This window comes from Lepidothrix coronata, unplaced genomic scaffold, assembly GCF_001604755.1.
Source record: "Lepidothrix coronata isolate B3197 unplaced genomic scaffold, Lepidothrix_coronata-1.0 Scaffold2, whole genome shotgun sequence".
Taxonomy (NCBI): domain Eukaryota; kingdom Metazoa; phylum Chordata; class Aves; order Passeriformes; family Pipridae; genus Lepidothrix; species Lepidothrix coronata.
The window spans coordinates 1,440,122-1,455,398 of record NW_016690182.1 but is presented as its reverse complement, the minus strand read 5'-3'; the positions used below and the strand labels follow the sequence as shown (position 1 = coordinate 1,455,398).

General features: G+C 41.2%; 1 protein-coding gene across 3 annotated transcripts in view; it reads left to right on the top strand.

The window, feature by feature from the left end:
- NXT2 (nuclear transport factor 2 like export factor 2) overlaps positions 1-13,288 on the top strand; it is a 63,233-nt gene extending 49,945 nt beyond the window's left edge. For 2 of the 3 annotated variants that reach the window (XM_017815928.1, XM_017815946.1), the window contains exons 5-8: positions 8,151-8,328; positions 10,409-10,495; positions 10,837-10,981; positions 11,885-13,288. In XM_017815928.1, coding sequence (XP_017671417.1) covers positions 8,314-8,328; positions 10,409-10,495; positions 10,837-10,981; positions 11,885-12,063 — 426 coding nt within the window. In that variant the 5' untranslated portion in view covers positions 8,151-8,313 and the 3' untranslated portion in view covers positions 12,064-13,288. Of the gene's footprint in view, positions 1-4,452; positions 4,582-8,150; positions 8,329-10,408; positions 10,496-10,836; positions 10,982-11,884 lie in introns of those variants that run through there. The other variant, XM_017815937.1, reaches the window with a different exon arrangement.
- The last annotated feature ends 1,989 nt before the right edge of the window (positions 13,289-15,277 follow it).

Genomic DNA, 15,277 nt, shown 5'->3' with positions numbered 1-15,277 from the left:
GTATTTATGAGACACTCAAAGGAACTGTGTTCGAAGATCCTTTATTACAATGTGATTTCCAAACTTCAGTAATACTAATTTACTTTTGTTTTCATGGCTAGAATGTTAGACCGAGACCTAATATACTAAAAAGCTGTAGCTCTGTGTGGGATGTGCATAGCCTCTTTTAGGTTGCTTAAGAAAACATTTCGATATTCCAGAACATTCCCTTATCATGTCCTTGAAAATATCTAACATTTTCTGCAATCCACTGAATTCCAAAAATACTCTACAATTTTGTCAGATCTTAAATACATTAAAATTCTTATTCCCTCTCCTGTTGCTCTATCCCTAGGATGGTTTGAATAACAAGCAGGAATCTTCACTAAAAACACAAGAATCACCTCTTCTTCCAGAGGAATCTGTTTGATTTTTTGCAGGTTCTCAACATGATTTCATCAATTCCAGCTGGACTCCATGAGGTTGCTGATTCTTTTGCTCTCCCATTTATAGAGTGCTGTGTTTGGAATGAAATTATTTATCTTACTGTTAATTACTGTTACTGATTTTGCAGTTGGTGTGGGGAAGCCCGAGGACTTGTTTCAGCTGGTGGCTGCCAGTGGTAAAAGGAGTTTGTAAGAACAACTTTATAAAGTTTTGTCGCAGTGCTTTAGGCTTTTAAGGACCAGTGTCCCGAGCCCAGTCTGGTCCTAATCTAAGGTGAATAAAAGTGCTCTGAGTTTTGGCAGTTCTGGGACAAGAAATTCGGACACCTGCAGTGCAGGGGCTGGTGTGATCAGTGCCCTGAACGGGAACGCCCAGAGAGCTCAGAGCCACAGTCCCATGCACGGCTGTGTGGCTGTGCTCGGGAGCGCTGACAAATACGTCTTCCAGCTTTTCGTTCCTTACTCTCGGAAAGCAAAGTCTGGTGGAAAGTAAACAGATTACGCCAAACGCTGTCCTTTAGACTTTGCTCTGGCCGTGCCCCGCCGCTTGCCCAGCCACGGGCCGAGCCCGTGTGGGGAGCGGCGCGACGGCGACACGCGTCGGTGAGGAGCGGAACGGGCCCTCAGGGAAATTCCGCCATTGGATCACGGGATGGTTTGGGTCGGGAGCGGCCTTAAAGCCCATCTCGCCCCAAGCCCCTGCCATGGGCAGGGGCACCTTCCACTAGACCATGTTGCTGAAGCCCCATACAGCCTGACCTTGAGCACTTCCAGGGGTGGGGCAGCCACACCTGTGCCAGGGCCTCACCACCCTCACAGTTCCAAATTTCTAATCTAAACATACCCTCTTTTAGTTTAAAACCATTAAAACCCATTGTCCAACCACAACAGGCCCTGCTAAAAAGTCTATCCCCATCTTTCTTTCCATTATCAAAATAAGGTCTCCCCAGAGCCTTTGTCTCTCCAGGCTGAACGACCCCAACTTTCTCACTTCTCATAGAAAATGTGTCTTTTTTTTTCCATGACTCTGTCTTTTTTATATTCAATGAATTTAAAGATCAGCATCAGTCAGTTCAGTAAAAGGCTTATCCTTCTTTACCTGAATGATGGAGACATACGTTATCTGCTGTTTATTTTTTACTGTGTTTCTTTACACCACGGATTGCCCTTTAAAAATCCTTGATGGTTAATCAAATCCCAGTTTTTGAGGAATAACATTTTGGGTGACTTACTATGATAAGTCCACATTGTTGATCCAAAAAGGGTAATTTAAAAAAATGTCTATATGGTATTCGTTATTCTTCAGTTCAGTCCAAAAAAGGAAGAAAATCTGTTATGAGGCATCAGCAAGCCCTGAAGGAAAGCAGGTCATTTTCAGGGACCTGCTTGTGTAGAGTTTCATAAAATGCACAATTCTAAAAGTTCTCTCAGTGGGAAGGTTTTTTGAAGAGAGTTTTCTTGTCTGTTGATTTGCTGTATGTTGTGAGCAGTTTAAGATAACATGCTGAGTATTTTCATTCATGCCATATTCTTCTGTGCCACAAACAGTACTTACAAAGAAGAAATTAGGCGGATAATTGTTTGGCAGGTTCTGTCTCTGCTAACTAGATTTCCCATCCATTATGTGCTTTACTGGCTCTATTATTATCCACTGGAATATACTTTCAAACCAATTTTTTCAGGATGCAATTTGATCTACTTTTTTCATTACCTTCACTCCGGGTGCTTATCTCTTACAGTTCATAAAGCATCTATTTAGATGGGTACACTTCTGTTCTCTCAGTTCTTCAGAGATATTACATGACTGTCTTCAATTTCCACATTTTCTTGTTACACATATTTGTGTGGTGATTTAATCAACTCTCAGCTTCAAAGCTTGCCTGTGTTAGGAAGTGTTTCAGGTCTACCTCTCCATTTCTAAGTGCTTGCCTATCACATAATGTTGCTTCATTTCCTGTTGAATATCTTCTTCACCACAGTCCTCCTGGTTTGCTCAACCCTGTAATAATGTGCTGCTTCATTCATTGAGTATTCAAATCCCACTTCTTCATGCAAAACATTCCCTAATAACATGTCTAATAAACATACTTGTTCTTTCCCCACAGCTATGACTGTAAGGTCACTCCCCAGCCCTGACTGTTGTAACATCTTCCATAATTTCCATGATCTGGAATTTCCCTCTCCCTTCTCCCCCAAAGTTTATATAAAATGAATTTGTTAGTCTCGTGTTCTTAGCCCGGCAATTTGACCAGATCCTTCCATCATCTCTGCCACATGGTTTGATCTATCAAACATTACTTTCCACTTTCCCTTACTTAAGCATCCTTAGCTCACAGTGAACTACCTTGAACTTGAACTTTTTGGAGATGCTACAGGCCCTGTAACTCTGACTAGAGTTGCACTGAAACCCTGCACACTATATAGGAAAAAATGCTCCAGACATAGAGACAGGATCAAAATGTGACATTTTCCAGTATTTCAAACCCCAGAGAGAATGCCTGATGACAAATTTAACAAGCAATTGTTTGTGTCAGACAGTATGACAACTATTGAGCAAACAGCTGTTGCTCCAGATGGAATATGTATGACAGCTGGTGGGTCCAGGTGCATTGCTCTGGAATAAACCAACAGAGCATTGGCACATTGGTTTATTCCTGGCTGCCTTCATGGCATTTAAGCCAGTTTCTTGGATGCTCTGCTCTCAATCCCTAAGAAACGATTTCTTGCACAGTGGTGTATTAATGTGTTGAAATGTAAATAAAAGGGAGACAATTTATAATGAATCTTGATAAGAATTTAGAGACACAGCCTAATATAATTCTATGAGCATATTCACCTTGATTTTTTAAATCACAATTACAGGAGATGCTCACTTTTCCTGTACTTTGTCTTTTAGATAACTGACATTGTGCAGAAGCAGAGAGAATATTTTACCTGTAGGTAGCTTATCTGTATCTTCATTTTCCCATTGGGACACTGTACCAGGTGCAACAATGGCTGAACCTTTATAGAGGAAATTGCCTCCTTTCTGGGAACTGAACCTGGATTGATAGTAAATTCCAGCCAGGTCCCTGAATAAGATTTGACTGGGTTTAAAAGTATGCTCTGAATCCTGCTATTACCTGTTCTATTTTAGTGCCCCAAAAGGAAAGAATATCTCTCAGTGTCCTTACAAAATAATCTTGAAATATAAATCCAAAGGTCATCTAGGAAATCTCTCGTGTTTCTGACTCTTCCTCTTTCTGAAGAGAATATTCATATCTAGAGAATAGCAACATGGATAATGATTTTTTAAAGATGATAATCCCTTTTCTCACTTTGATGTAATGTCTTAGGGCTTGTTTTTTTTCTGACTGTTTACCTTTCTTATCTGCTTGGTGATAAAATTGTAAAGGTTCTTGTAAATCACTCACAGCTTGTGTTCCCCCCCTACTTACTACTATGTTTTTTAAATATATTTCTCTTTGGCAGACTAGTGCAATCATGGGCGTTAATAATCAGATTTAGTGTTCTTTGGTGAATCAGTATTTACACTGCAGCAATGCAGAGTTTGTTATTAATAACTGCAGTGGGAATGGGAGTTCATCCTACTGAGTATTTGGTAAATGCAGTACAAATGTTGCAAGATTCCTGTGTGATTCATTCCAAAGGCTGTAACTTCTCAAAGAAAAATAGATTAGGCTGTTACAGAAGAGGTTAGACAATGACCTAGCTTTGGGTCTTCGTAAATATATAGAACCTATAAAAGAGTAAAGCTGAAAAAGGAAGCTTGTGCCTGGACTTGCTCTTCAGCCTTTCTTCTCATTACTGTTTTAGCAGATATTCCTTAAAATTATTGGAGGAATGGGCACATTCACAATCAGATCTTACATTTTTCTTTTGGTCGAACTCAGGTCTTAGAATACTTGGGAAAAAGAATAGTAGATGGTGCCCTCCTTGCAAGTCTTCACTAGCAAAGATGGCAGACTTACTGTTTTGTCACCAGGGGCAGCCTTTTGGGACATCTGAGTTCCAGGATCTCCACGGCTGTTCCATGTCTACACTGCCTTCAGAGGAAGCACAGAGAGGGGGTTGCCTTCACAGCGCCCTCAAAACAATTGAGAATCAGCTCATTTTGTACAGCTCTTCCTTCCCTGACAGCCCTTCCTGTTAAAAGGTTTGTGAATGAGAAACTTTTCTTACTGTAGGTACAAAATCACACACCCTCTGATGCTAAAAATTTATCATCTGGGTTCTGAGATGGGTCTCCTCTTGTTTTCATCTCATATGTATGTACAAGGTTAGAAGGAATAGGGGGATAAAAACGGCTCATGAAAAACAAACAGAAAAATTCCAAATATTGAGGTCTATTCCAACTGCTGTCTCAGAGGAAATCTAATGCACAGTTCCAGCTGATGAAGGACCAACAGGGAAACTCACATCTCTTTTGTGAGTTCTCCCAAAATTACAGTAATTATTTTTATTTTTATTTAAGGAACATAATTCAATAAAAGCAATGACATGTTGAAATTGTAACAGCAGGAATACCCTGCCTAAAATAATAGAGCTGTTTTGAGTTGCAATGCACTGGATACCTAAACTGCTTGATATTTTAACTTTGTCTATATTTGTTTGTAATTTGAAATTGTTCTGATACCTATTGATTAGTTTCCTCTGAAACACATGCCTCTGTTACAAAATATTGATTTTTGCATCACCTTTTAGCCAAGTAGGTTAATTGAATGGTGTTTGGGGAAATTATTTCAGATGCAGTCTCTGTCTAATATTTGCCTTCAAAGAGCTGATGGAATTGTTTGACATTTAGCCAAGATATTTGCTAAAACTGGAGCTTGAGCACTGGGACTTTGGAACTAAGGTACTGGTTAAAGGTACATTTTGAAGCAGCTTTGTTTATTCCCTATTCAGACTCAACAAACAAAGCAAAGGCCAGATCTTGTTTCCACTAAAGTTAGTGGGAATTTTGCCATTTTTAAAGAGTTGACTACTGGATTACTGATATTTTAGGGAATATTTGGTACCATTGTAATAATTCAGAGAGCAGGGAAAGTCGAAAAGAGAGGTACACTGCTGTCCCTGCTGCAGAGCTGCTGTGCCAGATCAGCTGAGTACAGAACCACAGGTCAGATGATCAGAGAGTGCTCAATATTTTGCAGTATTCAGAAATAAAAGCAAAACATCTGAAAGCATGTACTCAATAATCATACAGGATTTTCCTAATTCTTCCATTTACAAAGAAAAACAAGTGACAAAACTCTTTATTTCCAGCTGGAAGTAAATGGTTCTTTACTGGAAAATGATTTCTTAAATGGTCACAGGTACATTTGGCCTGGAGAAATATTACTTAGCATTTGATTGTTGTTAAGTCATCCCACTAACCAGTTAATTGTGGGCAACCTACCAGTGCCCAGCACTGAGGTCTAAGCCAAGTGTAAACTGAGCTCAGAATATGCTACAAGCTGACCTGAGCTAACAATTTCAGAGAGCACATAAACCATAATTCCAGCCCTTCAGGCCTTCTCATGAGTGAACTCTGCACAGTGGTTCTATTAAATCTATAATATGCAGTGGTTAGTGCTCCATCTATAGCTGATCCAAAAATATTCATTAAATTGACTTCAAACTAAATTTTACTGTTCTCAAAAGTGTCTCTTTTTTTGAAGGGGAAAAGATATTGGAGGAAAAACCCCACAAATATGTTTATCTGGCCATATGTTTAGCTTGTGTATGGCTAGATTTTCACAAATCTGAGCTGAATTACTGCTTCATTAACTAATGAAATGAAGAGGATTTTAAAATTTCTTTAACTAGCAACTGTGGTGACACTTTGAACTGACCTGTTCTGAAAACTTATCCCCACTTGGGACTGCTTTGACATGGAGTAAAATGGAACAGTTATTTGTACTTGATCTCATCCTATCCCAGTGGATACAGTTACCACTTCAATATATAGCAAGTCCTGTTTTTCTTTAAAAAACAATAGAGGTATTTATCAGGATAAGAGTCATTACATTCCTGCAGTTCTGGTATGATAGAAATTTGAGGTGGAGTGGTGCATAGTCCAGAGTCCCTATGGGACTGTAACAAGCACAGGTTCTGCCTGGGTCTACCCAGAGAAATAAGCCTTTTGTGTTGGGAACTGTCCAAACAAGGCTTTCTTAAGCCCAGTGTAGTTTAGTAAATCGCAATTCCAGCTTTAGCATTATTTTTGTACCCAGCCTACAGGTAAAGTGCCAATGTGCTGAGCACCTGAGACTTAACTCCCAGTTCCCATTAAAATCATCAGATCAAATCTTCAAGTTCCCACTCAGCCCTTGCTCAGGCAAAACCCTCGAACACTGAGTCATGATCCAGTTTCATAGGCATCTCATTAGTCAGAATCTGTCTGGATTTGGCCAGTGCCAGTTGCTTCCCTCATTTTAGGAGACAGTTCCTTAAACTTCTCTCCATCTGGGCAGCATCACTGCACTCTTTGGAAACAGCAGTTGAGAGTATTGTCTTTCACAAGAACCATTCATGATTCATAAAGGTTCGTGGTCACAGAGGCCAGTCCACATGACCCATATGACTGCATGAGAACCTTCACAGATGCTGCTTTAGCAGCTTGAGAGCTGAAGGGTCGTGTGAATTGCTTCCTTGAGGGAATTCTTCTGGCAAATGTCACCATATCTGCTAAATCTCTGAGCTCTCAGTGGGACATTGGGAACAGTGATGCTGTTGGCACCATGTGATCCATGAAGGCTGATAAGCCTCATAATGAGAGAGTGAACCTACCAGTTTGACTTTATTCACTGATACAGCCCATGGATCATTTCTTTGGTCTCTATTCAGTAGAATGGCTATGGAAATTTGGAATATTTGCCTTCTGCTGCCTCCTGGACTTGCCCTTCAGTGTTGTGTACAGCACTGCAGTGAGATTTTGGAGCTGCAGAGTTCAAGTGTGTTATGGTTCCAGTAATGTTACTGATATTCTCAATCAATAAATTAAAAAGCATTGTAGTTTGTTGGGTTCTTTTAATAGAGGATGTTCAACTGGAAATCTGTCACTGTTAATTATGTAACCTTAGAGGGGAATAAATTATAAACCCCTGAAAATTACAAACATTAATCCAAGTCCAGCAAGACTGTATTTGCAAAACTAAGGGCTATTCATTTTATCAAGGGAGATCAGGACCCATAGATCTTATTTTAGTCTGTAACTGAAGTCATTACAGAAATATCAGTTTTCTGTGACACAGAAGAAGGTTCATTGGAAAGGCAGCCTGGCAATGTGCAGTCTGTCTTCATTTTTGCATAGGTACTAATGTAAGCGTGCATAATTGTCAAGTGAGGGTTCTGTGGGAAAATGTGAACTCTTTCCATCCTGTTGGAGATTGAATTCCATTTTCATTCCGTGGTCGTGGTTTGCCCAGTATCAAATAATTCACAAGAAAAATCCGTAATTTTGTCAGCGATTCTGAAATCATCCAGCACTTTGTTATCCATTTTAATTGATTTTAATCAATCAACTGACGAAAACAACATCTGTCCTAACCCAGATGGCTGAATGCATTTCTGAAATCCTGGTACATCGTTACTTATCATTAGTTATGATATTTCGAGTGCATTTGACTGAAGTTCTAAATCAGTCACTTCTAAGAATTACTTCCTATCTCCATGCAGATGGAGAAATACATCATCCTGTTTAATTGTGATTACAGCTTTAATTTTTTTTTTTTTTTTTTTTAGTATCATCTGTCTGGGGGGATTTCCAGCAACTAATGATTTTGAAGGTTGGCATTACTGATCGTGGAATCGAATCCCCGCTGGCGGCCGGAACGCTCGCGGGGGCACCGCGGCGCGGCGGAACTGTCCCGTGTGCACTTCCGGCGCCCTCCCGCCTCGCCGCCCCATGGCCGCGTCCGTGGTGAGTCCGGGCCGGGCCGGGCCCGCCGGGAACGGCCGGGAACCGCCGGGATCCGCCGCGCGGGGTGGGGGGAGCGCCGCTGTCCGCCCCGGGAGGGGGCTGCGGCCCGGAGGGCGGGCGTGGGAGCTCGGGGAGGCCGCGGGACGCGTCCCGGCCCCGTGCGGGGCGGCGGCGCCTCAGCGCGGGGGGCGGGCAGGGGCCACCCCGCCCTGCCCAGGGTCCCCAGAGCAGCGTGGGGTCCTCCACAGCGGCCTGAGGGCAGGGAGGGGCTCGGGGAGACGTCGGCGGGGCCCGGCTAGGTTGGGAAACTGCTTGGAGTTGTCGCCAGAGTATTCGAGAGGGTTGTTTGGGGTTGGTTGTTTTTTTCCCAGTTATGGCTTTCCTTTTAACTGCTGGGAAGGAAAGTTGCTGAGTGAGGGCATTTGAACAGGAGCCCGAGGAAACTGTGACATCGCCACCCTCGGAGGTGTCCGAAGGCGGCACGGGACAGTCAGACACTGGGCAGTCAGATACAGCCTGGGAAGGGGATCAACCCCTGGAGTCAGCTCTGCTTTGGGAAGGGTTTAGGACCAGATGGCCTCCAGAAGTTTATTCCAGCCCAAACTGTTCTCAGAATTTAAAAATGAGTGCTGGGCTACGACTGTAAAACCTTGTCTGGGGCATCAAAGCCATCAGAGCTCATTTCCTACTTGACTCCTGTTCCAGGTACCCCAACAGCTCGTTGCAGTCTCCTGGTGTTTCTACAGTGCCCTCCCTCACGCCCATTCCATCTATTTGAAGCTAAATGGGAATGGTTAGTGCCGACTGGGGAGGGTCAGTGCAGTGTCATCCTGGCTGAGGGGACACAGCACCTGCTCTGACACCACAGGCAGAGCTGCAGTCCCTGTTCTCAGGGCCAGCTCTGACACTCCTTGTCTCCAGTGCCAGGGAGTTTCTCTGGGCATTTTCTGGGATACAGCATCTCTGACACTACTTTGTCACATGTGTTTGGGAATTGCTGGGGAAGGTGAAGAGCAGGCTCATGTCCCTACAGAGGGAGAGAAAAAATAGAGCTTAGTAACATGAGAGTGTTTGACTTTGCTGACTAAACAGGGATTATTTGCTAGCCTGGTGGTTATTTTGCAGTGTAGAGCTTTCTCTGAATAGGGAAGTGTTTGCCATGGTGATACTGGAGGAATTCAGTAGTTCTGGTGTCTATTCAGTAAAGACTTCCAGGAAAATGTAAGTAGTTCAGTTGTGCAGCACTGATTGAGTTGCAGGTAGTGAGAGCACAGTGCTGAAGTAGAATAATGATAAATAATAGCATCTCAAACAAGTTATCATAACAGAACCAAGTGCAGTTATCATAACAGAACCTGTCCAGTATGGACAGGAAATTCAGAATCTGTTTTCCAGAGTGTCCCAGTTCAGGGTCTGTAAGAGATCAAGGGCCAAGCAGCTGAAAAACTGAGCAGATAACCCAGTGAGATCACAGTGCAGGGATGGGACAGCACAGGCTGTGGCCTGGGGATGAATAAAAGTAGAGAAATGTAAGGGAAGTGATGAGGTGTGAGAAATGTTTAGTTTTTACCTGTGGATACAGCACTGAGTGGTACTGGAACAGATACATCCAGCATGTTGGTGTTCTCTCTCATTATATTTTGTATTTGTATATAAAGGTGTTTTAAAAAATGAGACTAGGCTGGCAGTGTGATGGGGTTCATGCTAATTCTCAGAAATATATTGAATAAATCTTGTTCTTCAACTTTATTCCAGAACAGCCATCACAGCAACAACTATTTTCCCTGAATACTTTGATGTCCACAGCACCTGTAGCCAGCTGTAGCCCGTTTTCCAATGTAAATATTCGTAGTTTAAATACAAGAAATATATCAGCATTCAAAATTAATTCTAAAACTGTCACCTGGCTAAAAGCTGGCACTTGCTGCAAGTAGAAAAGGAGTTTAGAATAAATTTCAACATTATTTGATACCATCTTCGGTGAGGATGGAAAAGACCAATCAAAGCAACTTGCAGTAGAAATTGCATACATGATTGAGTTGTGTAACTTTAATAATTTGATCTGATTTCTTCCCTCCAGGATTTCAAAACCTATGTGGATCAAGCTTGTAGAGCTGCAGATGAGTTTGTCAATATTTATTATGAGACAATGGATAAGAGGAGAAGGGTATGTAGATTTTTGACAATAGTTTAAATTGTCTTGTGCGCTTTTTATTACTTTTCTAACTGGCATTACACAGGAAGCACCTGCACGTGGGTTTCCATGTGTTGTGTTGGCCAGGCTGAGTCCTCTGAGCCTCAGGCTGCCCTGCAGAGGGTTTTATGTTCCTTTTGCAGCCCTACTGTAAAAAGGGAAGTGCCTTACACTTCTTCATGGCCCGAGTTCAGTTTGTGTGCACCTGTGTCTTACAGGAGCAGGGTTTGATCAGTACAGGGGGGCAGGTTTTGTATGTTGTCCACTGTATGTTTACATATTTTTCCTAAATGTGTATTTTCATAATCATTCAGGCTTTAACCAGACTATATTTGGACAAAGCCACGTTAGTTTGGAATGGGAATGCAGTGTCTGGGCAAGAAGAACTAAATAAATTTTTTGAAATGTTGCCATCAAGTGAGTTCCAGGTTAATGTGTTGGACTGCCAGCCTGTTCACGGTAAGGTTGTGTTATAATTTATCTATTTTTCAGGGCTTTTTAACTATTAAAAGTGAAATGAAATTATAATAGGGCTTAATATTTCCTTTGGAATAAGCTTAGAGAAAATACCAAGGGTTGAAATGTCAAGTTGTGCATAAATAAAGCACAAATCAAAAGATGCAGCAACTCTACACTTTTTCTCATGTCTGGGAAAATATTTTAAGGACTTTTTTGTTAAGATCATATTCAGAAATTATGTATTTTCGTGTATGGAAAAAGTCTTGACTTATCAGGTTATGTTGTCCTTGAGAGACCTCTATGGTGGCCTCTGGTCCTGATCTGCAGTATAACGTGGAACAAATCTTTATTAACCTATGTGTTCTTTGATTTCTTTACATCTAGAATAGATGTTAAGTTCTTTAGATTTCTGATTAACAACTGCTAAAGAAAGGCTTACATAACTGAGAAGTTAATAAATTGCTTCTAATGGACATTTTTGGAATATAAGTAAGGAAAAAGCCTGTGGTCAAGCACACTTGCTTTGCTCTGCTGTGGAAAAGATATAATGTCTAATAACGGGGGGGGAAAGTCTATGCAACTTGCTAAATACCTATATGTGTGTATATCTCAAGTAATGAGAGGTTATTCTGAGCAAAAATGGAGGTGTTTGTCATAGTGCTCTAAGTGAACAGCAGGAGGTGAAAATGGCAAAGCCATTGCAGAGCCGTGTTGAGCGAACCCACCGTTGTCTGTGTAGAAACGCGGCACCAAAGCTGTTCTGCCCCGCTGTGGAACCAGCTGGTGTTACCCTGGCGCTGGTACAGCCACATTGAACGAAGCCTCTCTGTGCATTTCCTGCTCCTTTACCTGCTAGTCTTTGTTTGAGTTGTTTTCTTCATCATTTTATACCTCCTTGTGAAGAACAAGCTACTCAAGGCCAGACAACAGTGCTCGTGGTGACAAGTGGGACTGTCAAATTTGATGGCGATAAGCAGCGCTACTTCAATCAGAACTTCTTGCTGACAGCACAGGCCACCCCGACCAACACCGTGTGGAAGATCGCCGGGGATTGCTTCCGCTTCCAGGACTGGGCCAGTTAGCAGGGACTGCCAGGGCAGTGACCTCTCTCATTTGGCACGAAGGAGTCCACTGTGCAGGCAGCTGTTCTCCCCAGGGAACACACGCGCTCTTTGTGTTGCATCTGTTGTTATGGAAGGTCCGCAGATCCTTCGGGGTTGGTTCCAGTGACCACGGCTTTAGTAATAATCTTAAAATGTGAGAGGTTGCTCGTCTTAGTTGAATTTAGTGAAGTGCTGAAGGCAGTGAGCTGTACTCGAATCATTCCTCAAATGCCTTACATGCAGCTGTGCTGCCGCTGCTGAATGCTCAAACTCTGCTATTTAAGTACAAAATCCTATTCATATACAATTCTGACCAAATGTAGGTTTTTTTCAACTTGAAAAGACCTGTTTTTACAGTAGCATCTTCTCTTTTTTGACGAAGATGCTTATGGCATGTGGATGGAATTCCGAAAGCTACCTACTCCTGGTTGTAAGAGGCTGGGAAGGATTGCAGTGGTTTCTGCTGTTTGTGAAAGGAGCAAATCTCTCAATCCATTGGAAAGGTAATGTTACCTTCTCTGATGTGGTAGAACTAAATAATCTCATCGGGTTTCCTTCTGGTCTGAGCTTCCCAGACTTTGGTCATGGTTAATTTACGTGGATTCACATGTAGGGCATGCTGAATGATTCGGAGCTCCTGTGCCAACAACTTGCCACATGCATGTAAAGGACTTCAAACTGAATATTTTTTCTTTTGAAGTCTTACAGTGACCTAGAAATAGGTTGGTAACATGATTTCTGTTTGCTTTAACTGTTCATTCTGTTGCTGTGAGGTTTGGACTATTTTTCCCATGTTAAGTCTGCAACTTTTGAATCCTTTTTGTCTTTTCAAGAACCATTGTAGTTAAAAAGTGGCACTGAAAGTGTGTATTACTGTGAAGCCTTCAATTTTTCTCTTCAGTACTGTTATTCAGAACAGGTGCTTGAATTATTTTCAAGAACAGCAGCTCTGCACCACAAACACTATCTTCCTCTCATGCAGGTTTTTACTGTATTTTTCATGTTCTTTGTAAACATGGCCTTTAATTATTGATTCTGGGACGTTTTGTGTGTCTTGCTTTGAATTTGCAGTTTAAAGCTTTCAGCTGCTTTAAAATAGTTTTCAAGACTGCAGGTTGAGAGTGTCTGTCTTAACTTGGGAACTTAAGAGTAAATCTGGATATCAGCAGATTTGTTTCAAATTGGTCTGTTTCTGTTTTAAGCTGAGTAAAAAACAAACAAACAAACCCCAAAATGTAGCTGTATCTGTGAGCACTTGCTTGTAACTAAAAATACAGGAGGGGAGCTTGTAACTCCCATCATAACCCATGTGACAATGACAACAGCAGTCTGAAAGCAGTTACAGCTGCAGCTCACTGGTTCTATGGCTTAAATGGAGAAAACTGTGAAAATGAGCAATATCTGACATGTGTAAAACATCCTAAAGCATCTGTAGTTTGCGATATAATCCCACAAATAACGGAGTGTTTAGGTGAAATGGGCAGCTGTATTTCCTTTTCAGGCCCTCTAGTCTTTACACCAGTAAGTTAGAATTAGTAATTTGTGTCTATTCAGAGGCTGTTTATGGTCAGAAGTATTGTGTACCTATTTTTCAGGCTGAAGAATTTGAATTCCTGCAGACCAGTGCAGGAACAGAATTTTTGAAAACTGTAAATATTGTAAATACATTGTTATTTCTGTATGTAGTGAAGAAAGGATCACTCTATTTAATTACTGTTTGTTCTTAAGAGAATACGCAATGTTCATATATTTGTATTTCCTATACGAGTTTGAAAAGACAACATAACCCTAAACATGCCTGTAACTGGTACAGCATTGTTGAACTGTGACACTGGTGTGGTGTACTCTACTGGCTGTTTAATTTGCTCTTGATTGTGTAAGTGGTGTTACAGATCTGCTTTGCAAACACAAAACAGGTTTTGCCTTTTAAAATGTAGTAATGGGTGCAACTGTAGCATTGGCTTGTTGGACTTTGAAGGCGGTCACCAGAACACACACTTATATCAGTACCTGAGAAGATTGTCATGTGAATAAATACTTTTTGGATATTTTTATCCAAGTTTGAATTTGTATAGTAATTTTTAAGCTTTTTCTAGGCAGACTGGGAGATTTAGAATATATGAGGCAGTGTTTCAGCCAGATGTTATTCTCAGTTATTATTTTCATGCTATCCAAATGCAAGCTGCTTTTAAATCTGACTCCTGCAGTTAATATTAAAAAAAACTGACCAAATAAAAAAACCCTACCACTACTTGGAACGTGACTTAGGAAGGTAACTAACTGGCCTAGCTGGACAAACCCAGCTTAAACTCTTACTTAGTAAGATCTATGGCTGGAATGAGACTTGGTATGCATACCCAGGGGTTTTGTAGAGAAATATTTTGGAACACAATTGCTTCGGGCTGGGGAGAAGTGCCAGTTACTCCTGCCTATTTCCATCATCTTCAATGAGGGTCACTTGGGGTGATTCAGTACTACCAGAGCTAGCTCTTGCTCTTTATAACTGAAAATGCTGGTTTGCAAAATATTTTTATTTATTATACTAAGTGATAATGAAGCTATTACAGTCAACCAGTGGCTTTACAACTGAGTAACTAATGGCACAAACAAAAAATCTCTTTCATACAGTTCTGTGCTGCTTGCTAAAACTTCTGCACTTAAATTAGCAGAAGAGAACACAAAAATTCTTTTATCTCATTCAGTACAAAACCATCCAGCTGATTTAGTGTCCCCTGTTGCTGACTGCTGCAATACCCAAAATTTACAATGGACATCTAGAAAATGAGTATGTTTATGCTCCAAACTCTAAGCTGGAGTTCATGCTCCCATTTTTTTTGTTTGATACCAAGTTACTCTTGTACAACTAGAAACAAAGCCAGCTGAAGAGCCAAGCACTTCCATATACGAAACTGCAGCAACTGAAGACTTGATAGATTTTTTGTATATGTTCCCTGTATTGTCTTTATCAGTCACTGGTTTTATGTTGCTTTGTTCTTTTAGAATACCACAGTTAAATTGATTTAAAATACTTGTGCTGTTCCTTGGAATGGAGAAAAGGGATTTGTTCTGATGGTCTGAATAGTTTGATCTGATGGTTCTGATATGCCTACACTTCCTTACTCTAACTGGAGAAAAGCACATTATAAAGAAATGCTGTTTTACCAGTAAAATAACTTTCCGCACTTGAATATAT